Below are 27844 nucleotides of genomic sequence, written 5' to 3'. Positions count from 1 at the left end.
AGAAAGTCTTTGGGGGGTGGGAGCGTGTCCAGAGAAGGGAACTGAGCTGGGGAAGGGGCTGGAGCAGCAGGAGGGGCTGAGGGAGCTGGGAAAGGGGCTCAGCCTGGAGCAAAGGAGGCTCAGGGGGAACCTTGTTGCTCTTTACGACTATCTGAAAGGGGGCTGAAAACAGGTGGGGGTCAGTTTCTTATCCCAGGTAATAAGCAATAGGGTAAGAGGAAACAGCCTCAAGTGGTACTAGGGAAGGTTTAGGTTGGATATTAGGAGAAATTTCTTCACTGGAAGAGCTGTCAAGCACTGGCAGAGGCTACCCAGGGCAGTGGTGAAGTCCCCATCCCTGGTGGGATTTCAAAGCCACGTGGATGTGGCACTTGGGAACGTGGGTTTGGCAGTGCTGCTGCAACGGTTGGACCTTAAAGAGTCTTTTCCAGTCCAATGATTCTATGAAAACTGATGTTGGTGTGAGTCTTCTGGGACTGCAGCCTCACCTGTTCCCCAGACAAGTCAGATTTTTGAAGAGCCATTCTCTTAGGGTGCTCAGTTTGGCCAGCTGTGCAGATCTAGCTTCCTGTTCTTCCCACTGTTGCTTATATTCCACAAGCTCCCTTGCCAATTTTAAATTTACAAGTAATGGGTGTTCTGCTGCATCTCAAGACACTTCCTTGACCAACTGCCAACTTTAGAAGAAATGCCTGTTTGGAGGAGATGAGTCTCACTGGCAAATTTCAGCTGGATAAACGACTTCTCTAAACTCATCTTCCAGCGTAATGTCAAACAAATAAATCAAGCCAGGCTTCCAAGCAATTTCATCCATCTTAAGATAGGTGGAACGAATAACCCCCTGGAAATGCCTCTTTCGATGTGTTAGTGAGGATAACTAGTACATACAGGACTTTTAGATGGCTACATTGACTGAGTTTAATCCTGCTCTTTATCACCAGTAAAGATTTGTATAATTAGATCATCCAGGTATTGGATCTTTTTCTGTCTTTGTTTGCTACAGCCCTCTGCTATCTTAAATCTCCTTACCACGAAGAATTTACAGACTGAGTTAAAATTGCCTTTTAGCCTTGAGCTTCTTAAACTTCTTAGTTTGACCAACTTTTGAGAAGTCATGTAAGCTCCACAGCTCTTTCAGAATGCTGTCCCATCTGTCACTAGGATTTTTCCTGCTACAGGCCTTAGGGAAGGTGGTGTTTCCCTCTAGCAATCTCCCCACTACTCGTGAGACAACAGCTCCCTACTTCGAATTGGCATCTCCTCTCTGTGCACTCCAGAATTCTATTTTCTGGTTTAGCCATCATACTGTGTAAGAAACTGATGGTGAGGAGTTACCTGCTGTATCACTGGGTATTTCAAATAGTTCCAGGATATTCTCCATCAGCAGTGCCTACAACAGAGCACTGGAGAGGGAGCTGTGCTGTTACCCAAACCATCACAAAATTGTACACATACTAGAACAATGGCAGTATTGCCAAATATTTTCAGTGCGGCCCTCACAGATAAAACCAGGTAAGTTCTCCATTTCCTCTGCCAAATGGAAGCACCAGGAGCTGACTGGGTCACCCAAGCACGGTGTAGATAAACACACCACAACCTACTAAGGAGTCACAGACTCCTGTGGTAACAACAGCACTAGCTCCAGCTCCAGCCAGCAGCCTCTGAGAACAATAAAGCCAGACAATCCCCTAGCTCATTTTTACTAAGTTTTTTAAACATTCCAGACCATGTCTGCACTTATTTAACTAGAATAAAAGGAGAAAAATTAAATGGAGGCAGCTATTGCCCTCACAGGTGAAATTTATTGTTGTAACAAACACTGCAAGGTTAGGACTCAGAATGGGAAGATGGGGATTATTCCTCATCATCCCGATGCTTAAGGTGTTCTTTTCCTATTATCTCACTTGTCTCTTAACTCCTTCAAAACCCACCCCTTGCAGCCAAGTATGATTGTTGGACTGCTTCAGGTATTTCTACTTTTGCTTTATGTATTGCCAAGGAAAAGACAGGAAGAGTCAACCCAAGGCTGAACCAACCTTCCATTTTTTTCTTCAGGAGCATGTCAGCTAGGTAATATTTTTAAAACACCTACAAAAACACATTGACAGTTTTTTGTCTTCTTTTAGTTGTTCATGCAAACACTGGGGGTCTTTTTGAGATGCCTATTTTTGTTATGCTCTGAGAGGTTTCAGTGAATATTAAAAAAAAAAATGGAGTCAACTCTCAGTTCGTCATGTAATTTCCTTTAAAATGTCTTAAAATGCAAATTAAGCAGGTGTTCTTCTGGTTGCTGTTAACTTCAGCAGCATAAGAGAAGTTTGGGAGGCTTCTGGTGAGTGAAAGGCTGATCTCTGGCTGCCTTCCAGTCACAATTTCTTCAGAATGTTTTTGGTGAAGCAGTGCTGGAGATGAGCAGGTAACAGGGGCTGGGATCAGCAGCTCCCTGTGACTCACCACTTTCCAAAGACTGAACGCCATAGAAAATTACTTTGCCTCTGCGTGAGTGATTAAAATCTGTATCACTAATCAATGCAGAATATAGTTAATGACTGTTTAATTAATTTACTGTAATTCTTGATGAAGCAGTTCCTTTTCCACGTGACAGCCATGATTTCCAGCAGACAGGAGGGAGCCTGTGTGCCGTGTGCTCAGCACAGCTCAGCTCAGGGATACGATCAGCTCATTAATACACACAATTCCTGTAACTAGGACGACTCCTTTGTGCATAAAATCCTCCCTGATGTACTAGAGCACCAGTCCTTCACGAAGAAAAATTGTAGGTGGAGCTTGTTCCCTTCCAGATTTGAGCCCCACAGTCATTTTTCTGCTGTGAACCACTGTGCAAACACCTTTCCATTGCTGCCTTTAACATTTCCTGTCAATAGGTCTGTCTCCCCCATAATTCCACCTCTGAGATTCCGTGGAGCCTAAGCAAAGTTTCCCACTACCTAGAAACACCAGAAAACAGATAATCCTACTTGCTACTGGGAAGTAAAGTAGCCTATTTCCACGCATAACCACTTTTTACACGTCTTTTTTACCGTCCTGTATATTATGATGGGTGCCAAGTTTCAACCAGTTATTCCTCTGCTGCTGTTCTCTGGAGGCTACAGGATGTTGTGCTGATTAAACTCATTTCCACTTTGAAGGAATGTACCTCACCTGTTCTGCTTTGGGATCATGTTATCACCTGACGTGGGACTAACTTTAGCAGCATTTCTTACTGTGTTCCAGTGACGTGTCACATTCCTGCCATTTCATGTCCTAAGCTGGTTTTATCTCCTCAGCATTGCACACTTTTGAGAAACTTTTGATGTGGATTTCAAACTCTCCTCAGAGGTGTTTTTTGTCTGCAGTGAATTGTAGACGCCTGTGCCGTATGTATTTATGACAGTGTTGATCATGTAACTTCCCCAAAACACTTTAAGTTCCTGAAAATTGTTTCCTGATTGACAACAGCATTCTCTCATGTCTCAATGAAGAGTAAAATGACTCAGATCTCAATGTGTCTTGATTTTTTTTTGCTTTTGAGACTGAAACAGCCAAGATATATCTGATATCTTGCTAATAATGAAAAACTGTGTCTAATTTCTGGTTGTTCAGTGAAACATAATTATAAAACCAAGGTCATACAGACATGTTTCAGCACTTCTCTGATGAAATGACTGCTGTGGTTGTTTTCATCATGATCTCATCAGGGGACAGGGACAATAAAAGTAATGATGTGGTAGATTCCTGACCTCAGCTCTCACTGAAATTAATTGTCTGACATTGTTACCATTTATGGTCCTGCCTTGAGCATAATCACGTAAGTTTCTGATGTTTTCATTAATGCCTGGTATCCCATAATATGCCATCGTTTCACACGGAAATTTTAGCTTACTTAGAAGATCTTTTGCTACCCCATAGAAGGGTTATTTATTACATATGGCTTTTTGTTTAATAATAACTCTGAGAATAATAAATAGGTCAGCACAGGATCTTCAGCTCTATTACCCGTTTGTTCCTCCTCAAGTTTAGGGAGTTACTTGTTTTTTTGACATCCAAAATATACATTGGGAGTTCATTCTCCAAGGTGAAAGCAATGGCATCTTACTTCAGAGACTCTTATCTTGTTTTTCCTTCTCCCTTCTCACTTCTGTTAAAAGCACAAAGTGTACATAGATAGTTGTTTTGCAGGTATTTTAAGTCGTTCTCTGGGGCTTAAACTACTCATGATGAGCAATATCCTGACTATATATTTTTCCTTTTTTCTTTTTGAAAAGTGCTTTCTTTCAGTTCAGAACAATGAATTACACTAAATCTCCTACTCAAAAATCCTGTTGCCACTTTGCATAAAATAAGGCTTGTCCATTTAGATCATTAACTCCAGCTCCTCAACACCTCCCCTTTAATTCTTTCTACCACTGGAAATATCTTTGGCTGATGCTAAAGTTTCTCTGTCATACTTCAGAACCCAAGTGAGGAGGTTATTTTACTTTTCTGTGCATATTTAAAATATGTAAAACAGGTACAGGCTGTTAAAATTGCTATTGAGCATCTGGCACCTAAGAGGATGCAAGGGGCAGGACTTCTATAACTACCAAAATATTTATAGAGTCTTTTCAAGTTTACTGGTTTCTACTGGGACAGAGGAGATGGAATTGGTTGATAAAATTTGGGTTGTCACACTCCTTCCTGTGTGATGGTACAGTGTTGTGACATTATGCAGTGAAATTGTGGGTTTAATTGGAGCCTTCTGATTTCACATAAATTTTATGCTGCTATCTGACACTTCAGTGGTGTCATTCCAGATCTGTATCATGGAGATGAGGTAATGCTCTCACTGCAAAAAATTCTGTCTTGAGTGGATGAGAAAATTCAAATATGGAAGATGTTCAGATCTGGTTTCCAGTAATTTTACTAGATTTCATTTCTCAGTGTGCAGAGTTCATTCAGCAATTATATTCAGATAACCTTCTGGCCTAGTTACTATTTTCTCACAATTCATTACCATATTTAAGTTAAACTGCTTCAACTGTACAGTCCATTTAAAAGAAAGTCTTCCTTGAAGCTGATGAATGCAATAGTCCCAACTCGATGAAAAGGCTGAGAAACAGCTAAAATAGGGAGTATCAATCAGCCTGCATCCCATGAAGCTGAAGTTAGGAATACAGAGAAATCAGTGTGGGGTCTATAATTTATGGAGCCAAAGGAAAAGGAGAATATGGCATGAAATGAACAATATGTACTACATATGTATCAACAAAAGATGCAGTTTGTGCATATCAATGTACACAAAGATTTAGATTGAAGCAGACAAAAAACCTTGCATCTTGGCTTAACTTCACATGGTAACAGTTAATTTCTAAACACAAGGAAGGAAGCAAGCAGGCACTCAGTAACTTGAACTATTTAAATGCAAATGATAGAACCAAAATCACCCAATAATTTGCATGTTGTAGTATCGAGGCAAGCAAACAAGACTCGGAGCACTGCGGATTTTGAGGTGTTTGCTTCCAAGCCCACTGTGTGTTTGTGATTTCCTGCCCTGATGTGCTGGTTTGGGTTGGGGTAGAGCTAATTTCTATTTTTACAGTTATGTAGTTCCCAGCAAGCAAGGTAAGAATATTTAAAAGAAGATACTGCTGAATGTATCTGTTATTCTAACCCAATCGATTCCAAGGGGACTGGAGGCGCACAGATAATGGTAGATACTGCCTCACCTAATCTTTGTAAACAGATTTTCCAGCTGATGTCAATTCCCAGACAGTTCTTTCATAAAAGCACGTAAGTATTCAATTTTATTTCTTTACATCTTTTTAAAAAACCCAAACAAGTACTGGTGCTCTGATTTGCCATATTTAGTCTGAGTATAACATAAAAGTCTAGGTGGGGGCTCTACATAAAAAGTGTGCTTGGCCCTATGATGCAAAATTTTGCGTCTTTAAAACAGCACCATTCTATTCCTGTTCAGTGATTTTGCAAATGTAAAGTTAAGATCTTTCTTATTTACTTAAAATGGAAAGAGGCAGCTTTTTTCCCCTTGGTTACTGCAAATAACTTGAATCAAGAGCAGCCCCTGCACAGACTCCTCTGTCACCACAATGACTCATGATTGTGGTGGACTGTGTTTACAGTGACCCACTGCAGCACCAGTGTCCCATGACACAGGTAAGATTGCGCTCTTAGAAACCACTGAAGGAAGCACTGAAGTGATAGTCTAGATCCTCTTTCAAAATTTGGTATCAAAGCAAATTCTTTCACACAGTCTTTTTAGCCACCGGCAAAATATTTATGTGTTTTTAGTACAGCTGCTGTGGACATGGCTCAGTTACCTAAACTCTGGCTCCTAAACTCTGCCAGTATTTTTATAGGCTTTATTCTCTCAGGTGCTTTGGTAGTCATCTGAAGAGGTGTCAAGAAGCAGGTGAATAGCAGCAAGCTAAAAACTATTCCATTTGTTGTCCAAAAGACAAAGTGCCCCAGAGGAATTCACAGCAAAAGCAGATTCCAGCATTTTATAAGGGAAAGTAAAATAGACTTGCCTTTGCCTAATCCATTCCAGCTGTGTAAAGGAAGTAACACGGGCTAACCCTGCTGGGCTGCTACCTTTCCTGATTCTACACAAGCAGCAGGTTTCTGAAACTGGGAGTCACAGAGCACGTGTGTGATCACAGGCATTGCCTCTGCCTGCTGTGGTGCAGAAAGGCAGGGAACACAGAGGCAGGTGTTGGACTCGGAGACAGTATTTATTCCCTGTGATTTGCATCCTTGATGGAGGGCGGGAGGAGTTTGACATCATCAGAGCAAGGCAGAGTGATCAGGTCTCCCTCTCACGCTTCTTAATGTGATCTTCCTTTCTAGTCTGACCATTTTAATTACTATTAATTAACAATATTCCCACAGTTGTGAGAACAAGTTGCTTCAGCAGCCAGAATTTCGATTCCCCAACTTGCGATGTTTCGTTTTATCACCGCCCTGGCTTTTACTTTGCTGAGCAGTAGAAATAATTTGCCTGCTGCTTGTTGCAGTTCCATCTCCAGCTGTTACAGCTTGCTCAGGTAACCAGGCTGCAGGTTCTCCCTCAGGCCAGCGAGTGTGGAAGAGCCCAGCTCGTGCCCCTCAGCCCACGAGGGAAGCCAGCGCTGTGTGAGCTCGGGCACGCGCGGGCTGTGACGGCGTTGGGGTTTCAGAAGGTACGTCCACCAGGACCTTCAGCCCACACAGGCCTTGGGCAGCCCTCAGATGCTTTTCATACTAAAGAAGAAATCAGCATTAGTTGGGCTGCACAATCCACACACTACAGGACGAAGCAACATTAGTCCAAACGGGGTTGTATGCTCCTGAGATTAATGATTTTCCTTCCTGTCCTTGCACAACACTGTGAGAGCAGGCAGCAGCTTTGCCTAATGGATTCCAGACCTCTTTACTTATAATAATATTATGGCTATACATGGCTCTCTTTGTCTCAAGTAAACAATGAAGTGATCCACTGTGACAAAATGTTTAAACATCATAGGGATGGTTCTACCCACTCTATACTACTACTTGCTTGATTTTTCTCTCTGACATACCCAATTCATTGCCAAGTCATGGCACTTAAAACTAGGGCAAGGAACGAAATGCTGAAATAAAAAGCAGTTACATAATTTTTAAAACCCAGGGAGATCTGAAAATTGCTTTACAAACTATAGGTTAATCCTGACATCCTTCTTGGGACAGCTTCTTACACTGTCAGTTCTCTGCAGTACTCAAGGCATTTGCAAGAATCACTTTCCTATTATCATCATGTAGTGTCTTCTAGAATGGGCATATTTTTAATTGTGCTCAGATGAATGTAGTACAGGAAGTTAACAACTTCAACAACATCTGTCATCACGGAAACTGGAAAACTGTTTCGGAAAATGTCTTTAACAGTATTTAAGTTTTTTATGCCTGGGGGTATTATTCATACCTCTCAGGATTAAAAGATCTATTCTGCATTTTCAAAATGCTCATCTGTCCACAGGAACCATTCTTATGGTATGATATCACCTGTATATATATATATATATATATATATATATATATACATACACACACACATACTGTGTTTGTGAGATGCTAAAGAAAAATGCTTATTTTCTCTTTCAGACTGAAAATCTGGGATAAGTTTAGGACACATTAAAATGGCAACATAAACTGAAAAGTTGATTTTTTTAGACTGGAAACCCGGTGTGTTAACAAAGCAGGTGTCATCATCTAGCATAATGGAAATTCAGATAGAAAATTTAAAACCAGTATTTTAACAGATTCAATAATTTTGAAAATGGTGATTGAAATTATAAATCCAGTAGGTCCACTGCACTTCATCACTGATAGTATAGTTACATTTTGAGAAGACTGTACTGAGGTCATTCATCAAATATAGACTGCTGCAGAAAATCAGACTCTGAAACAAAGCTTAATTTCTGTAGGTCAAAATTACCATATTTTCATCTATATAACCTGCAGATTATCTAACAGAGAAATAAATAGCCAGGCAACCCACTCCCCACTCTTTTAGCAATTGCTGTAGTACACAAATCTGTCATTTTCTGAGGGAGCTGTTTACTCAAAATCCTCTTTTGCATGCTAAACATCTTGCCTGTGATCACCAGTGCCTATTGCTATTTTTTCTGTATCCAACTCAGACTGAATCATCTGTGCTCTTGGTTCATGGGCTCTGAGTTCCAAAAGTTGCAGGTTACAAGAATGAAAATGTGGCACCTCCTCTAGTGTTTTACATGCTAAAATACAGGGGATAAATAGGGTTTTGACAGGGAAACATCTACTTTTTTCTTCCACTGAGCAAGGAGAGGACTAGGGGAAAAAAAAGGAACAATTTTATGGGAACTGAGGAGAGCACAAACAGCTCACTGGGGAAGAAGTGAGTGTTACTGGAGTGACTTATCAATGCTCATCTCCTGCCAATACAGGACAAGGAGCATATGGGATGCGCTCACCTGATCCTAACATACATTGCCCGCTTAACGCTTCGGGAAAAGCAAAGAAACAGAACAACAGGAGTCAGTCACGTGAAGTAACCAGCAATCAAGCCTTCAAGAACATTGAATGGTTTCAATTTACAATGTTATGGCAGACTAATAGTATATAAATTTGCAGATGCAGTCATTTTTGTACATGTACACATACACGTATTAAGCCAGGATACGATTACTTTACTACAAATGTAGTTCTTAACATACATGGCAATTTCAGCTGGAGACTGGGAAATCAGTGTGCAAAAAAGCTGGAAGACTTAGAGGAAAGAAAAAGGAAAGAGGAAGTGAAAAGAAGGATGCTTACAACAAAGCACAAGCAATTCTCTCTCTTAAGTAGCAGCCTCAAACTCTTCTGTTTGAGCAAGAGCTGCTGGAATGGCCCTTAAGTCTGATCTCCACGGGATACATCCAGCACTGCCTCCAGTGCCAAGCAACCTCCTCTTTCACCAAATTAACCATCACTTCTTTCTCTATTGCAACAAATCTGCAACTCTATTTGCTCTGGATTTACACTTAAAATTAAGGGGCAAATGATGAAATCAAAGGACCATCACTGTTATCGTCCCATCTGCAACACAGCAATACACAGAGGTTTCAGACTGAGATCAGTGCTGAGGCTGTATGTGCTCCACATCTCCAGGAACTGTCATCATCTTTTTCACCCTGCACATTCTTAGATCACTTTATTTTGCCAAAACTCAAAGCTCAGCCTTCTGGAACTCCTCTAAAATACACTGGTGACTTGGTACTCTCTCTGCATCCTTCCAAATCCTAATGCTTTCTTGCCAAGAAAAAAGTCCCTGCCTTTCTTGACACCTTTTTCAGAGAAATGTTTAACTCAGCTCTCTCCCTTTGCTTTCCTTTTCTACAGCAAAACCAGTCCAAAATAATTCCATGTCATTTTTTCCCATGGCTATCTGTGTTTAATTTCTTCTATTTATACTGCAGGTTCTGCTTGCTCCCACAGATCTTTCTCCCTTTTGGTCTGAGGGGTTTTTTTTGGGAGGTTTTGTCTTGGTTTCATAGCATTTAACCTTACAGTAGCCTACTTGTGTCACTCTGTCAAATGAGATCAAGCAAAGCTTTTTTGGCTATGCATATAAAAAACTAACCTGGTTTTTATGTTTCTGTGTCTTATGCCACGAATAGAGTGGATTTGTGACATCTCACGTTGGAGCTATTCCAACGTCGCTATTTTTACAGTCTTTTAAAACCAGAGCAACAGATACACATAGCAATCAGTCTTTGAAACCAGATTAAAATGGCTTTTATAATGGTTGATGCAGATTTGTAGTTTATTTGCACTACAGAGTAGTAAAACTGTTTAGCGCTGAAAGATGGCAGCACCTGTTTCTCTAAAAGGATTAAAAGATGTCTTAATATAGTCCAGAGTCAGACATTACTCCTAAGCAGTAATTCTGTAGGACAGGTCATGATATAATAAAGAATTATGTGCTAGAAATGGTGCTGCTCAGCCTGAATTCACAGGCACTTCCCAACACAGGTAATTGTTCACACTCCAAAACAGCAAAAGAATATGTGTCAGTATGGATTAGCTTACTTACCAGGCAGATGTACTCTGAAAAGACACCAGGGGTGGGCTTAAAGCATCTCCTTTTAAAGTGTGTACTGTCTGTGATGTTCGGGGCTGGGGCTGAGTTTGAGGCTGTGTCTCTGGCTGAGGCTGTGTCTGTCTTGGGTCCTGAGCAGGGTTAATCCATCGTCTCTGTCCCTGTGTCATCCACTTTCCCTGGATTCCCCAGCGGGCCAGGTAAAATTTGCAAATGTCATAGTTCATTGAAGAGTAATATAAAAGGTCCAGTATCAGTAAGATCACCACAAAAAAGCCATAGATCCACACTCCTAACAGTGCGCTGTAGTTGCTGTGAAAGGAAGAAAAGGGACAACAAAAAAGTTCTCTCAGTAGTGGTCACTGTATTAGTTCATGAAGGTTGTTTGTTTCATTAATTATATATAGATGGCTGAAACAAAATCTTGTTCTAAGCACATGTCTTTTAAAATGAGTTATTTTTTTCAATATGAATACTGCTATAGGCATGATTTTAAAAAAACTAAGGCCACCTCTCGTACAAGGATTTTTATTTGTCCTTCTCATCTGTGTACAGGCTTTCCAGAGTGGCTGCTAAAGACCTCTTAATAAGCTGGTAATAAATTTAGGAAGGAAGAACATTGGCAAAATCGTGTTAGACAATGCATTTCACAGGAAGTACTCACTGAAATGTGTGTGTCAGTGTAGTTATAATGTGTATATATATATAAAGGCCATGAAAATTATATGGTGCAGAGAGCTGTAAAGCTGTGACAGGTGACTCAAGATACTAAAAGAAAGGGGGAGGAACAGGAGGAAAAGGTATAAGGGGTCAAAAATCTGGAAATCAAAAAGGGGAGGAAGTGCTAATACCCTGCTGGAGATGAAGTATTATTAAAAGAAAAATGACTGTCAGGAGTAAATGCAGTTTGGATTGGAAACTGTGTGAGTGGGGAGGATGAGGTCAGAAGTGAGAAGGAAAGAAATGTATAAAAATGAGATTGTTAGGTAGAAAGCAAAAAAAGGCTGATTTAGACCCATGAGCTGATGTGGAAGTACATGTACTGGAGACTGTAAAACCAAGAGGAAGCTGAAGGGATGTTAGTAAAAATGTCATTAGGAAGGCAGTCTCAGAGAAAAAATATATCGGAGTAATCGGTGGGCAACCCACATCTCCATGGAGCTGAACTCAAAACTGAACACACACTCAACCATGCTCTCCTTTCACAGCCAATCAGAGAAACCAGTCATATTTTAGCAGGACATTGATCACAATGGAAGTGCTGCAAGAAGAAAAGAAGGATGAGAAGACATTATACATGCAAGCCAGAAGGATATTTTGATATTTTAAAAACATGGCCCCCAGCCTTGCTGCATCAAAAGATTTCAAGACTCTGCTTTGAACTTTCATTTCTATTTAAACTACTGTATGACTCTTCCATTTTATACTTAAAAAAAAATCAGGATTTGAAACAAGAAATCAGAATTTTACTTTCTGAGTTGCTGTCTGTCAGGACTTCAAGAGACTGATTCTTCCCTCCAGGGAATGATTTTTCCACTACACGGCTATAATGCCCTTACATTAAATGAGGTTCCATTTCAAATAACTAAGTAACAAGAAGAACGTCCAAGTTATTAATGGCTCTCTTCCTGTATAACTTTATGACTATACAAGCCTAGAATTAGAATTAAAAAAAAAATGAATCAGTAAATTTCCAGGAGGATTGGAAGTAGGCAAAATATAATGCTTCTGAAAACCCTTAACTCCAGGTTCTTTGCCTCTGCTGAAGACTTACACATGCAAGCCTAACTTCACACAACAGAGGGTAGACCTTAATGTAATGCACTAAAATCTGCAGTTCAGGCACTTGAAAGTAGAACATGATCTGGTTAATCCAGGTTTCTCAGCAGTGCTGCTCTTGACTTCCAGTAAATTTATTCCTATCGGGGTAAACTCTTCTGTTTTCTGTTAATATTAAACAAACAGGGAAGTGAAGGCTGGAAAAGTCAGGAAGGAATGCACTCGGACAAATCCCATTCTCGCTCATCATTAATGCCAACAGGATCCATTTTGTATACAGGTGAGCTGTATTTGACCCACACTAAGAAAACATTTGTTTCAGCAACAAGGTGAGAGGCAGAAACCTCTTATCATGTTCCTTATCATGAACTCAAAAGAATTTGTTTGTATTTTAGGTATTTAATTTCATCCACCAAAATTTTGATTAGTGAAAATTAGAGCTATTTTGAGGGTTCCAATTAAAAGCAGTGCTTTTTTAATCATGCCAATATGTAAGTTACTCATCTACTCCTCCTAAATAACAGCTGTTCCTCACAAGTACAAAAATGAAAGGCTGCTTCACAGTAACTAACAATGGCACAACAGCACTATCAAAAGGGCCTTGTGAAAAATCACAAGCAAAAATAGTAAGTAGTATGTTCAGTACACGGAAGGATATTCCATACTTGGATGTTTTCTGTTTCTCCAACTATTAAGGTGGTAGAAAACGTTAATTTTTCTGATGGCTACTAATTTTAGTAAAATTTAAAACTGTCCTGCAAATCAAGATGTCCTCATTAGAAAACAAACAATCTTATTTACACAGAAAACCAGTAAGGCCAGAAACACAGAACTCGGAATCCAAAAACTTCTAGGACTTGCTCTCATTTCACTGACCTGAATGATTTAATTGTCAAAGTTTATTCTTGCAATCTGGTTTTCCTCTTCTTTTAGGCACAAGTTCAAATTTTATCAAAACTAAAGTGTGAACAGATTCCAAATTTGCTGAGATTCAAATTAAAGGGGTTTGTTCCATTACAGGGTGGATCAAGTTGCATCTATCTCATTCATTCACTTTTTGAGACAGATGACAAGCTGGTTATGGACTAGCCTATATCTTTTTAGTAGATTTTCTTGAGTTTTATGTGCAGCACATGAACAAAAAATAACTCATTTGGCAATTCAGGTTTGAAAAAAACCAACAAATCTAAACAATTGTGGGCTGAATTCTACAGCTGCAGAGTTTAAATGTGGGCACATGGTCACTGAAATGGTTTCTTCCCGTTCTCCCTAAAAGGAGCTGTTCCTTGGAGGAGTAACAGTAAGTGTTGCCCCTAGGAAATGCAAAGTTACATCCTGGCTACTGAGGAGACCAGTGCAGTTTTTGCATCTACACTTTAAATGAGATTTCCCCCTGCCTTATTTTTCTTTTATAATTGTCTCCAGGCCTTTGTCCAATCCTGAATTTTCCTGAGGAATCTGTTACTGCTCTACCTAAGAGGTCTTCCCTGCCAAATTACATATTTTTGCAACAGTTGGTAGTGGGATTGATGTTTGGTTTGTTGTTTTTTTTTTTCCCCTCATTCTTGTAAAGATGATGCTCTGAGTGGTATCTAAGCAAATAGTATTCGGTACCATGGTGCTATGCTGTTCTCCCATTGCTTGGAATGAGGTGTGCAAAAGCCATTCCACTATGCAAAACTGGACTAAGAGATAAGGAAAAACACAGATACACACACCACAGACTACCAGAACATTGTTCCAGTATCAGATTAAGGACCCCTATCATAGCAGTACTGCTGATAATCCACCTAAACATGCACAACAGAAAACCTGACTCTGAAAACTAGATAAAAATAGTATTCACTTGAATCTAGTTTAAGAATAGTTAAACAATTTCTTAGACGGTTCTGAGGGAAAATACTTTGGATTACAGAGTTTTTTCTGTCTGTTAGACATAGCTTGTATTTCTATATTTAATACTAAATGAATCATTCACATTCAAAAAGATTATAGACTGATTAATCTGCATGGTTACAAGGATATAATACTCCCATCTTTTGCTCTTATAAAAACATAGAAATATTGTGTTACAGTAATGGAAAAACGTAAATAAACATGGTTATATTTGCACTGTGGGACTGGTGAAGACAAACGTGCCTTTTCAGCTGTGCTGTAACAAAGAAGTCACAAGTCACTTCATTAACTTTTTCCCCCAACTGTGTTATAAAACCAGAAATTTGTTTTGGTGATCACAAGAATGGCTAAGGGGAAAAATAAACCAAATAATAATACTGAAATAAACCAAGCAATAATATTGAATCAGTCTTCCCTGAAAACTATAATCCTTTTTTTCAGTTCATTGCTATTCCCATATCTTATTCTCCCCAGCCACAGTACAATTTCATCAGAATTTTTTTCAGTGGTGTGTGAAATTAGATCTAAACAAAGAGCTGACTTTGTCACTGTAAACTGAACCCTGGATGCATCAGAATCCAAACTATCGTGTACATTAAATAAAGTCAGAGTATTAAGTAAGAAGCTTTTTGCAATGTTTTTAATGTAGGCATGTAGGGTTCACTTCTTTCTGCTCCTTCTAAAAATACCAGGAAGTTTTCTACCAAAGTTACTGAGCTCAGGGTGAGGAGATCTCTCTCCTGTCTGCCTCACTCCATTGGTGGAGTTTTACGTAGGAAGCAGCATCTCTTCATTTTCCCGGTCCTGACAGATTTATCAGAAGTGATGTTTGAGGAACAAGGCAATACCAGTTCCATTCCTGAGCTTCTCTACGCTACAGCCCCAGAGGCTTTTTATTGTATCCAGTATGATGTCACACACCTTTGCAAAAGTTCACACACAGCTGATGTCCCCAGGAAATCCTGGACTGGGTGGTAAATAGTCTGCAGGTGGTTCTCAACCACAAATCTTACCAACAAAAACTACACAGGTACCTCTTTCACCATCACAGCTGAATAAGGTGACTTTTAAAAAACAGTTCTACATGAAAACTAATATAATACCTTTTGCTCTAAATATTTTTATCGAAATAAATGCTGTAGTTCACAGAATATCAAACTCCTTTTTTTTCCAAACTGCTCACATACACAACAGCCCTGTGATATGATGAGCCCTGGATTTATTTCTCTGGTGGTGTGTGCACATGTGCAGGTGCACTGTGTCTCAGGGCATCTTTTGCAGTCAGCCTGGATCTGTTCCTCTGCCTTGGAAAGGGGCTGGTTGCCCTCCACATTCCAGGTTGCTGGTGAAAGGAAGGGCAGAAGAGCCTTACCTGAGTAAGCTCTGGTCATGACTACACGGAGTAGCTGCTGAGACACTGAGAAAAGCCTGAAGCACTGTCTTTGTGCTTGTCTGAACTGCCTTTGATGGTAACATCCTGACCTCTGTGAGACAGGTTGGTCAGCACTGCTGGTGCAGGGTTTACAGGGGAATAAAACAAGTTTGCTGTGTGCAGGACAAAGACCTGGAAAAGTGTGCGGGGCAGCAGCCACATGAGGCCATTCTTGAGGCTCTTTTTACCACTCTAATTGTGCAGCAGATTCTGGTTCTGTCTGTGACTACCTGCAGAGCCCTTATGCTCTGAGAGTCCTGTGAGAACCTCTCCGACATCCAGGGCTGCTGAGGGAGCAGGGTCAGCCCACTACTCAAAGGGGCAGCATATCCTGGTTTTTTAGCATGTGCAGAGTACACATTGTGTGGGAGCACTGGGGCTATAAACTCTGCCAGGTTGCCTGGAGCTATTTATGTGCCAGAACTGGGGAGCTCCAGGTGAGGGTGCTGCCAGTTGCTGGATTGTCTGGACTGCACAAAAGGTGGAGAAAGTGGATGGTCTTTAATCGACTTGGTACTACACTATCTTCCTAGTGTTCTGTGTGATCTGTTCTCATCATGATGTTCCCAGGCGCACTACAAAGTCAAGGCAAATTTCACCTGAAGGACATAACTGCACATAAAGTAACGAGACAGTATAGATCCACATTGATTTAAAGCTATCTTATTAAGGGTCTAGTCTATTTTTGTCCATTTTTGTGGGTGATTGACACTTAACACCTGTAAATTTAGAGAATGCAACTTCTACATCTATGCAAGACTGAGATTTCTCTGGGCAGGTCTATGTGAGGAGTGGTTGTTAGGGAAGGCAGTGCTTTGCTGGCTCCACAAGCTGAGCACAGCTGCACACAGTGAGTTAGACCAGCCAGCATCAGTATTCCAGCACCATCGTCTCCTAACAGCCCTGCACCTGCTTCCATAGGGATGAATACAACACCCCAACCGACTGGCACCACAGGAAACACCAAAATCCCTGCTGCAAACAGAAATCCATACACTGTGATTCCTCTTGTCTTTAATCTGCCCCTTCCTTGTCCTGGAGGGGCTGAATACCAGAATAAAATGACAGGGAAAGCACATTGACCGGAATTCAGCCTTGGGGATTACGCCAAGGGAAATCACAGCAGATTAGGGTGGCCAGGATGTCAAATACTAAATAGGAAACTGACCCCAAGTGAAGATTTTGTCCCAGTAAATAGGCAATCAGTAAGAAAGATCTACTTGCTACTTCCTAGTTCTTTATAAAAAAAACCTTACTGACATTTTTCTTGGGGGACAGCCCTCAGCAGAACATGGAAGTATCCCAGGTAACAGGCAAGGAGACCACACAGTGTTGGTATAAAAGCAAATATGTTCTGTTCCCCAAGGCCAGTGATTTGCTACAAGAGATTTAGATCCAAAAACATCAGGGATTCCAAATAATGCATTTGGGTTGATACGGAAAATGTCAGCTCACTCCCTCTCACCTACGAACAGCTCCGGGATTTATTTTTACTGATGCACATTTAAACATAGTTTGGATCAAATTAGGGTCAGGGAAGAGACTTTTCTAACTTTTGTATGTAACCTTTTATTTGTCACATTTATATGCAACTTTTACTCTCCTTGCAACGTTTACAACCCACGTCAAAGCAAAGAAAGCAAAGCTGAAATATTATTTCTTTTAGGAGCCCTGCAACAACAAAAAAACCTTTTAGTAATGGTTTTCTGTATATGCAATTATTCTAATTGCTTCCATCAGTAAGTGCACCTCAGACTATCTTATTAGACCAGGAACAGTTTGGGGAAGAGTATGTTAAAACTCATTTACTTACTTATGCATATATCCATCTGCATTCCCTGTTAAGTTCATCTGCATAACAGTCTGAAATTCTGTCTCATTGCAGCAATATTTAAACACTGTGTTGTTATGGTGACAGCAAAAGATGTAAGATTTGTTGTCAGAGAGACGGGGGCAGTGAAAACCAAAGTGGTAGCGACCTTTGTAGTCCGTGTACGGCTCGCAGACCCGAAAATGCGCGGACAGCACTGTAAAACAAAAACAACATTGGCTTTGTCAGTCACTTCTGTTACCTGGATGTTATCAATTCTCAGTTTTCAAGGCTAAACAATTGTTGGTTGGTTTTTGAAAAACATTAATATTTCAGAACTTTCAATGTTATAACATTTAGTACTTAAAGGTAATAATGTTCAGACTTCCGTTGTATTTTGAATTTTGTTGTTTCTATGTTTCTGATTACCATTGTTTGTTGTTTTAAGGGAAGGGAAAAAATGCCCTCCACTTTAAGAGGCACAGAAGTAGTTAGGGAAATGTTTTCATGCTGCTGTTCTAAATATAGGGATATCCATAACACACAACAACATTCATGTTTGATTCTCCTGGGACGACTTAATAAAAACAAAAAGTCTATGTAGAAACAGCAATAAAAGTTTGATGGCACTTGGTTTACTGTTCCTGATATCTTTTCTTCTTCTCTAAAGGTCAATCTCTGATCAGGAATATTTTATCAGAAACAGTCATTACAAACAGCATAACAAATCCGAACAACTCTGAATTGTAAATAGAACTAATAAAGTACAGGTGCTCCTGGGAGTTCTTATGTTTCCGCTTTAAGACGTTCTCATGTAACATGTTTATTACAGCTCTGAGAACATTTTTCTTTTTTACACTGATTTCAGCATCACTTTCACTTGGGGAAAGAAGAAGCTGTCCATAGATACACTTTTATCATCTTAGTTTCCCTGAGTTTCTCAATTGTGCAGAGAGGCAGGATAGAGATCCCTTCCAAAATGGCCATAAGCAACCACATGCAGCATCCTGAAAGCCTTTTAGGAGACAATATTTGGTTCCACATTCACAGTTTTTGTCATGGTAGGCCTTACAGCGTCATTCAAGGGTACATGTACCCCACAGACACCCCAAAAGGCTTAAAGCTCTGAGGGAAGTGAAATGTAGAAGTAGCGTCTGAATCCTCCTAGCAGCAAAATGTTTTTCCTTTGCAGAACTGAGGCTCAGCAATGCTGTGGGCAGCTGCAGTTCATAAGGTTACAGTAATTAATAAATGCTGTGTCACTTTGGACTGACAGAATTAACCCTTGTAATTTGGTGCATGAGTTTTCTGTCAGTTTACCAGTCCAAGAGGTTACACATGATGACTTGCACGGATTTAGCTGAACTGCGCTGTATCCCTCTGCACAGAGCCCCTGTTAATCTGCAATTGCATCTGTGCACCTTATCTGTCTAATTCTCTTTTTTTTCTACCTTGCTTGAAAAACAAAAGCCTATTCCTAACACTTTTATCAATTTTATAAAATATATTAATTTCAAGACAAATTTTAAGGATTATGACAGTGAAGATCACTTCTTTATTTGTGTGTAGAGAGAGAGCCTAGAAAAAAACCCCAAAGTATTAAACTGACAACAAGGTAATTTGTACTGCACTTTGAGTCAACAAAGCCCACTGTAAACATTTATGTATGCACACACATAGCTGGCATCTCTACTTTCATGAAAGAAGAAATCATTTTTGTAGATTAATTCAGTCAGGAACTGAAAGTGCTGGAAGACAGCCATTTCTAAAGGAATACATATATTGAGAAAAAGAATTACCTACCTGTTCTTGCCCTACCTGGGAAAAACATGTGTTTAGACACAGGTTTTCAACATCCTCTGCAACTCTTGTAACAAATCTGCATGTTCAAATTCTGTCACAAAATCCACAAAGGATGTAATTGCATAGAGATGAGTTTGTTTGAACAAGTGCTTTGCTGCACCCCTCCTTAATTAACACAGCAATAATGAAAGTGTGCCAGGTTGGATTATGTTGTGAAAAACCTCAATGTTTGCAGTTGGAAGGGACCTCTGGAGGTTATCTCATGCAAATCCTCTGCTCAGGCAGGGCCACCTGCAGCCTGTTGCCCAGAACCGCATCCAAATGGCTTTTCAGTACGTCCAAGGATGGAGACTCCACATCCTCCACGAGCAACCCATGGCAGTGCTCAGTCCCCCTCACAGTGCAAAAGCATTTCTTGATGTTTGGAGGGAGCCTTCTGGGTTGCAGTTTGTGCCCACGGCCTCTGGTCCTGTCACTACCCCTCCGAGGTTAAGTTTGCTCGTCACTACCAAGTGCTTTATTTAACTGCACATGTGGAAGCGTCCCCTGATCCCTACGTGGTCCTTTGCACTTTTTAAAAAGAAAACGATCGCCAAACTTCTCTGAGAATGAAAACATCATTACAGAAGGAAGGGAGAACTAAGATAACATCAGGTCCTAAGCAAATCCTTAAATAGCAAAATGTGTTGGTGATGAAATAAATGCATGATGTGGGACTGAATCACATTCTCAACTCAGAAGTCAGTGTGTGGTAGGTTACCCCTGCTGGGCAGCTGACACCACACAGCTGCTTGCTCACTCCCCCCTCCAGTGGGATGGGCCAGGGAATCAGAAGAGCAAAGAGAAAATTCAAGGGTTGAGATAAACACTGTATAATAAATAAGAAAAAACCTCACAACACCATCAACAACAAAAAACAAAGCACAAGTGATGCTAAAACAATCACTTGTTACCAGCAGACTGGTGGCCAGCCAGTCCATGAGCAATTTTTGGATAAACTCCCACCCCAGTTTTATTGCTGAGCATCCACCCCATGGTATAGAAACCACCTTGGCCAGTCTGGGTCAGCAGTGCCAGCCTGTCACCAGCCACAAGAGTGGTGTGATACCAGCAGTGCTTTGGTCACCAGCCTAAAACACAGCCTTGACCCCATCCCAGCCAGACCTAGCACACAGTGAAAACACTTCATCAATTTATTGTAATCTGTGTAATTTCAATTGCTGTCTTTGCTTCTCTGTGGATCAGAGAGCCAATAAAAAAAGTGGGATTTATTTTCTTCCAAGTATTTTTTTTCTGAAAATAACTTTGCTTAAATCCCCAGCTTCAAAGGACCTTATTTCTATAGAAATACTTCAGATAAAAGTATTGTACCTGGAAAAGCCTTAAGTTGTCTGTTGCAAAGGTGCAGCTGTGTCTGAAGTGGAGTTGCAAGTGCAATTCTCATGCTATTTTTGAAAACTGTTATTGAACAGTTGACACAGATACTCCTCTCTCTGCTCCAACTGATTTCAAGAGAATAGTCTGTCATGCTTCATCATCACAAGACTTGCCTACTTTACCTTAAAAACAACACAGCCAGGAAACATCAAACTGTTTCTTCCCTATCTGGTCACAGTTAGAGATCTGCCTAATGCACATTTTTAATTTAGATACTAAATTTTTAAAGCCCCAAGACTCTCCGAATGGCTGGTGTTTATGAGCTTTCCATATGGAACCACAGAAATATTCATAAGTATGCATTTTACCACATGTTAACTTGCAGTATGGATGTTCATTTCCTACTTCAAAGAAAAAAATGCTGTAATGTGCAAATAATCTGACAATTTTTGCTTGTTAATATAAGTCTTGTTGTCATCACCGATTTTATAAATATGTTTCAATCTTTTAAATGAATAAGCATCAACATTTGCAAAGCCAGTCTAAGAGTTAGTGGTCAGAAAGTCATTCTTTCAGCATGACTGCATGGTGCTCCTCCCTTTATTATGCATACCTTGTATGCCCAGTACAACCAGTAAGTGTTCACAACCCCTAAAATGTCATTGTGATCTTGCTGGCACTGAAATAAAATACCTCAAGTTTCAGTATTCTCAACCCAGAAATTGATTACTAAGATTGTGAATCTTAGTATACCAAAGACTTGGAAGTAAAGCAAGATCTTACAGATGGAAGCCTGTAAATCTGGGGCACTCGGAGGAAGTCTTGCCATTAGATTTTCATTTCAGCTCAGGTTAAAAATGATGTTCCTATCATTCCAGTGAAAGTAGCATCCTTTTTTTGCTCCCCCTGTCCTTCCCTACATAAAGCCAGTACTTCTTCTTTATGGAAACTGATCTGTCTTGGACAGAAAAATTACATTGGCTGGCTGAAAAATAATAATAAATTTCCTCCTGCAAAATGTGTTGTGAGTTACCAATGACCTAAACCCATTCCTACAGATGACAGTGGCAAAATTCCACAAGGAGGGAGCAGAGTTTGGCTGGCATGAAAGGCTTGTGATGATTTCAAATTAAGCCTGGACTCTACATGCTAATAATGGCCATCAGATGATAAAATTCCAATAGCCAAGGAGTAACAAAATGATAAGAAACACATGTACAAAGCCGATAGTTATCAACAATAAATTATGTAAGAAGTAAAAGCTGTGTGTAATTGGTTTCAAATAAAAACATTGCACTTCAGAGGCAGTACTCTTAAGAGAGAGAGAAAAAAGTCATAACAGTAGTTTTATATCTGGGTTTGAGGGAATACACCAGTGGCTGAACACAGCTGTTTGCATACACAGTGCAATCAGAGTGTCCCACTCAACTCCAACGTAAGTATTCCTATCATCTTGAGGAAATGGGTTGGAAGAGTGGGATCTCAGGACAGCTCTAGTAGAAGTCCCCTATAAAGAGTGGCAAAGGTATGAAACCTTAAAAATCAACAGAAGAGGCTGGAGCAGCTGGAAATTTTTGTGATGTTTGACCCCTGTTTGAGTACAAAGCCGATAGTTATCAACGATAAATTATGTAAGAAGTAAAAGCTGTGTGTAATTGGTTTCAAATAAAAACATTGCACTTCAGAGGCAGTACTCTTAAGAGAGAGAGAAAAAAGTCATAACAGTAGTTTTATATCTGGGTTTGAGGGAATACACCAGTGGCTGAACACAGCTGTTTGCATACACAGTGCAATCAGAGTGTCCCACTCAACTCCAACGTAAGTATTCCTATCATCTTGAGGAAATGGGTTGGAAGAGTGGGATCTCAGGACAGCTCTAGTAGAAGTCCCCTATAAAGAGTGGCAAAGGTATGAAACCTTAAAAATCAACAGAAGAGGCTGGAGCAGCTGGAAATTTTTGTGATGTTTGACCCCTGTTTGATCATTGAAGACTTTTTGGTAACTGACTTCATTCCTACACCAGGGAGGTAGATTTTTGAAATTTCTTTAGCCTAGAAGACAACAAAGAAGCACCTCCAGCCCCTGTGCCTGATGCCAGTCCATCAGAAGAGGAGGGCAGTTCCATAATTAGGAATGTAGTGCCAAACATGGGGATGTCAGGGGAAGGGCTCTAAAGGAAAAGAACAATTTAACACGAACAGAGGAGTGGTCTAATTGATGATATTATAACACTGTTAGCAAAAGGGCTGTGTCAGAACTAAATAATGAGCTATCATTAGCAAGAATCAGCTTGAACACTGCAAACAAGTGATGAGACCGTGGGCAACAAAACACATGCTTGAACTGACTGGTGAGGATATGAATATTAATGTTTTATGAATATTAAAGACCTAGACTGAGTAGTAACAATTTTGGCTGGAGCACAAAGATACTTTAAGAAACATGGTGCCTGGTAAAGTTTTTACTGTGGTGGCTGGGGATGCAATGTACTACAAGGGAATAAGGAGCAGTGATTGAAAAAAAAGAAGTCTTTTTGTACTAAAAACTGCTTCAAGAATGGAGGATAAAAGAGATTGAACTGCAAGTTAAACACCTGTAGGACCAAATCTACTTAGACTGAGAACCTTTTCAAATTGTATTTTAAACATTCAATCACAATTACAGAAAACCCTAATGCCATAAATAACTTCTGAAGAACAAATACAACCAATAATCAGAGCACTCAGCTGATTCTCAGTCTAACAGCTGGCACATTTCCACACACACCTTTTTCTGTGTGCTAATAGCAAACATCTAGAGCAGAACTACCAAGCATCAGGAGAAACATCTCTGTTCCAGTCAATTCTTTAGATTCAGGAAAATTACATGGATTGCAAGTTCAATCCTTCAGATTCTCTGGTGTGCACGTAGAAAAACACACAACTGGAACCTGACTTGCTCTGCTTCCACTGGATGGTTACTTGGCAAAATGGATGTATTTTGTGGTGTTAGAGAAATTATTCTTTTCTTTTAGGTGAGCTGAAAAAATAGCACATCAAAAGAAATTAAGCTACTCTTTCAACTTTCCAGTCTGCTTTCTTCTTAAAGTGGATTTTCAATTCCATTTCAAATTCCAGCTTCCAGTTCTTAACTAGATGATCTTGAAGGTCCCTTCCAGCCCTAACCATTCTATGATTTATTTATTATGCAACTAACAATCATTTGGTCTTGTTTGTTTTGTAAGAAGACGGTATTAAATTGCAACTATATTTTCCCTGTGGCACACATCAGTACAAGATGAATTACGCAAGTTACCTGCTGACAGGAGTAATGAGAGCAGAACCATCAGCACATTCAAGGACTGTTGACCACAACTTGTCATCGTTGGCTTTCATTGGTCCATCAGAGAATTACCTGTGGGACAAGATGCAACATCGTGATTAAGTGTCTGCTTCATCTCCTCTCGTCGTTCAAATATTCACTTCCCCACAAAACTTTGGTAAAATGAGATGGCTTCAAACAGTAGGAAAAATATCATACTTTTTTCTGGACTTACAAGTGAAATAAATTCTCCTTTCTATGATTAAAATTCCTTTCTCATTTCACCATGGATATATACAGCTGTTTACATACTTTTCATTAACCCAGAGTAGAGATGAATCATATGAAGTCTTTACTGAATATTCATACGTCCCCTGTAACCTGCATCCAGCAGAACTGTGCTTGTTTTACTGTCACACGAACAGGCTATTGTATTATATGTGTAGTGGCTGGAAAGGAATAAACAACAGAAAAATAAATTGGCTGCTTTGAAAGTCAATCTCTTTTACCCCATTAGAGGGTGCAGTCGCTCAGAAAGTGGGTCAAGCAACTGAGATGGTTGGAAACACTTCAAAAAAGTCTTTTCGTTAGAATCAGAGCCTCTCACGGGATCATTACTTGTTGTTTTCCTAGGACGGGGAGTGAGAAGTGATGCATTTTGGTTTGACTGGCAGCCCTCCTACAAAGGCTCTCCTTGGTGTTTCCCAGACAGGGCGAGTCCAAACTCCTCTTCATGTTGATTCAACAACAGCAGCTGCAGCAGAGACTGTCCCACGTGTCACCACCAAGGTGAGCAGGAGCGGGTGGTACCTGGTCCTGCTGTCACTGATAAACCCTTCTAACGCTGGGCCTTGGAGGTTTTCAGCATCCTGGACTCACACTGACTTCAGGGCACAACAAAGAGGCAATTTCTGCCTTTGTACACGAACATTGGGAGCTTGGGCCCCAGGCAGGATGGCCCAGGTGGTGCTGCAGCAAGCTGGTGAGGTGAGTCCAACTCCTGCGCTGCTAAAATTCTTCTAAGGTGTTTACAATGGAGCAGCTTGGGGAAAAAAAGGGAAATAGCAATTTCTGTAAAAATTATGCTACTCCTGACACCTCAAGAGACACATTTTGCCAAATCCTTATGAAATAAGTGCTGTATCCTATAAATATTATGTGGTTTACTAGTTAGTGTCTGCTACAACCTACTGAATCAAGTTAAATCCCCAAACAATTGCACCTGCATGTAACAAAAGGAGGAGGGGGTGAAAATTAACACACCATGAGTAACTGAATTCTGAGTAACAGACGTGGGCACTGGAGGGGAGACACAGTGCTACCTACAACATGTTGAGAGGCAAAAGATTTCTCACAAACACAAAATGCTGTGTGTGGTGCAAGCAGATTCACCAAAAACCATCTTACATAAAAAACAACAGCTCACAAACCTAAAAGTCAGTGTAACTTTTAGAAGACATCATGACAGTTTGCACTGTTTTCTGCAAGCATGATTAACACCCAAACCACTGTATTTGTATCTTTAAAATAAGCCAGTTCCTCCGGAGGAAAATAATTTGAAACTGTAACCCTAAAAAGAAAATAAAAGTGCAGTAAACTAGGAATGCTAAGTAAGAATATTTCTCATCAATACTGTTTGAAAAAGCTGCCTCCTTTTTTTCACAAGGAATATCATATTAATTAGAAAACTAAGCAGACTTAAAAGTTGGAATTGTATTTAAAAAAAGAATAATAATTAATATAAACCAGAGGTTGAGAATGGAGGAGTTTAATCAAGAAAAACAGCTACAAAGAACAAGTTATTGCCAATATTGACAGGAATAAAAGGAACTTGATATTTTCCTGAGTAAACCAAAGCTGCAGGAATTCTGGTGGTGATTCATTACTAAGGGAAATCTTGGCCTTCATAACAGTTAATTAAAAAGAGATCAATAAACACTCCCGTTGTGTATCTGGGACGACAAAGATGTTTGGTATAGCTGAGACTATTAAATATTTCCATACCAAGAATAATTCAGGATGACATTATTGAATTGATACTAAGGTTTGTAATTTAATATTGGCTATTCTGTGCAATTTGTACCTAGTTATTTCAGCAGAGCTGGCTGGGGGATGTGTATATAATTTTTTCAGTTTGCTGGAAAACAATGGCAACTTTCAGATGACCTGAAGAAATATAAGAACATTTTTAGAAGTGACATAATCCAGGTAATCACAAGCTTGTGAGTGTGATGTTGATCCAGACAAAATTAATGGCATGGTTAATATACATTCCAATAAGTAAATAATTAAGGAAATAAATATAATTAATGTGATTACTGTGGGCTTATGGCAAAGTTAATTTTATTTCTCTCAGGGTTGTGTACTAAAGTAGCTTAAAGACAGTCATAATGCAGTAGATGCTTGTAAAATATCTCACTTTAGTAGCATGCAATTTGAGCAGGCAGTGAGAATGACCAAAAAAAGCTTCCTATCAGCTGTGGAAGAATAACTCAGTCTGGAAATCAGGTGCACGTCTTGGAAAGTACAATCCTGTACTAACTGAGTACAGCCTCACTGGTAATTTCTTAAACAGCACTGGAGGTAAAAATCTGGAAGCTTTTTGGGGAGGGAAATTTTACTCAATTATATCCAACAGAAAGGGCAACAATGAAATTGGCATTTTAATCCAAATCATGCAATGCTTGTATTTTATTGAGTGTCAGCTGGGAGGATCAGAGTGGGGGACTAGAACAGCGAGAGCTGCACATTGAGAGCCAGCAGAGTGACAGAACCTGTGTAAATGAAAACACACATACATCTAGGTGTATATTTGTGGCAGTAGGGAAATGCTCCAATTTTATACCTTAATTAATAAGCAATAATTTTATTGCTTCAGTGATCATTAAACAGAGTAAGACCATTTTTCAGGGGTCAGAAATACAAATAACTGTTCACTCCTTTTTTGAGTTTTTTACATGCTCCTGTCTGGCTAAAGCCATCGTATTTCATGCAGTACCATGATGACATCTCTGAGCTATTAGAGCCCAATCAGCCACTGGAAGAGATGTGGAGGACAACAGGTGATATGCTACAAGGAAGAGCTTAAATCATAAAAAGTGCTTCCTGATGTCAGGCCACAATAGAGAGGGCGGAAACATGGTAATTATCAGTGATCTGGATAAATAAATTATTATTTATTATTGATTGAAGACTGATATGATCATCAGAGCATTACATCCAAAGGACAGAGGAAAGGAGGATTTAGTTGCAATTTCTTTTTTTGTATTTTTTAAATAAAATTTGAGGCCCTGCAGGCTGTGTGATTAGGTTTTTCTTCTAGTTCAGAAAACCATCAATTAGAAGGGTGGTCTAATGCACCAGTTTTCATTTTTAATGCACCATTCGAAGCTTATCTGTGATCACTGTGGAGGTAATGATGCTGCCCATCCTTTTCCTTCTCCTTTGAGATTCGTACCTTCACACTACCTCCTCCTTTCTGCTGGAAATCACAATTGTCTCTGCAGCTACACCAGAAAGCAGACTAAAGAAATGGTTGAGGAATTGCATTTTTAGAGGCCTTTTCTCACTGTGTTTCCACATCTTGTCCTTATTCCCCTTAATTATCATTATTATCATTATTATTTTTAAGCAAGCAGCTGCATGGCACTTAGGTGCAGGCTGGGGTTAAACGATGACATGTCTAATCTGGAATGGAAGAAATGGCCCTCACTCATGATTTTGCTATCTTCTCATGGATAAGGATTCTGTTCAGAATATTGCTTTCCCTTGCAGCAGACCCAGCCATGCATGATCCAAAGAGAGCCACACTCAAAGGAAAGGTGCTGTAATGTTATCATCAAGGAGACTATAGAAATGTATCAGCTCATTG

The 27844-nt window shown here is 39.9% G+C and overlaps 1 protein-coding gene across 4 annotated transcripts in view; it reads right to left on the bottom strand.

The window, feature by feature from the left end:
* The window catches only part of KIAA1644 (KIAA1644 ortholog), a 38520-nt gene extending 14428 nt beyond the window's left edge, over window positions 1-24092 (bottom strand). Inside the window, exons 1-5 of one of the 4 annotated variants that reach the window (XM_017740588.1) lie at window positions 23968-24092; window positions 17497-17710; window positions 10571-10888; window positions 8967-8996; window positions 6713-7239 (exon numbers count right to left, since the gene is read on the bottom strand). In XM_017740588.1, coding sequence (XP_017596077.1) covers window positions 7224-7239; window positions 8967-8996; window positions 10571-10888; window positions 17497-17710; window positions 23968-24034 — 645 coding nt within the window. In that variant the 5' untranslated portion in view covers window positions 24035-24092 and the 3' untranslated portion in view covers window positions 6713-7223. Of the gene's footprint in view, window positions 1-6712; window positions 7240-8966; window positions 8997-10570; window positions 10889-17496; window positions 17711-23967 lie in introns of those variants that run through there. The other 3 variants (XM_017740589.1, XM_017740590.1, XM_008638563.2) reach the window with 3 other exon arrangements.
* Window positions 24093-27844: the final 3752 nt, after the last annotated feature.

Source organism: Corvus brachyrhynchos, unplaced genomic scaffold (genome assembly GCF_000691975.1).
Source record: "Corvus brachyrhynchos isolate BGI_N302 unplaced genomic scaffold, ASM69197v1 scaffold317, whole genome shotgun sequence".
Lineage (NCBI taxonomy): Eukaryota > Metazoa > Chordata > Aves > Passeriformes > Corvidae > Corvus > Corvus brachyrhynchos.
This window is presented reverse-complemented; position numbering and strand designations above follow the sequence as displayed.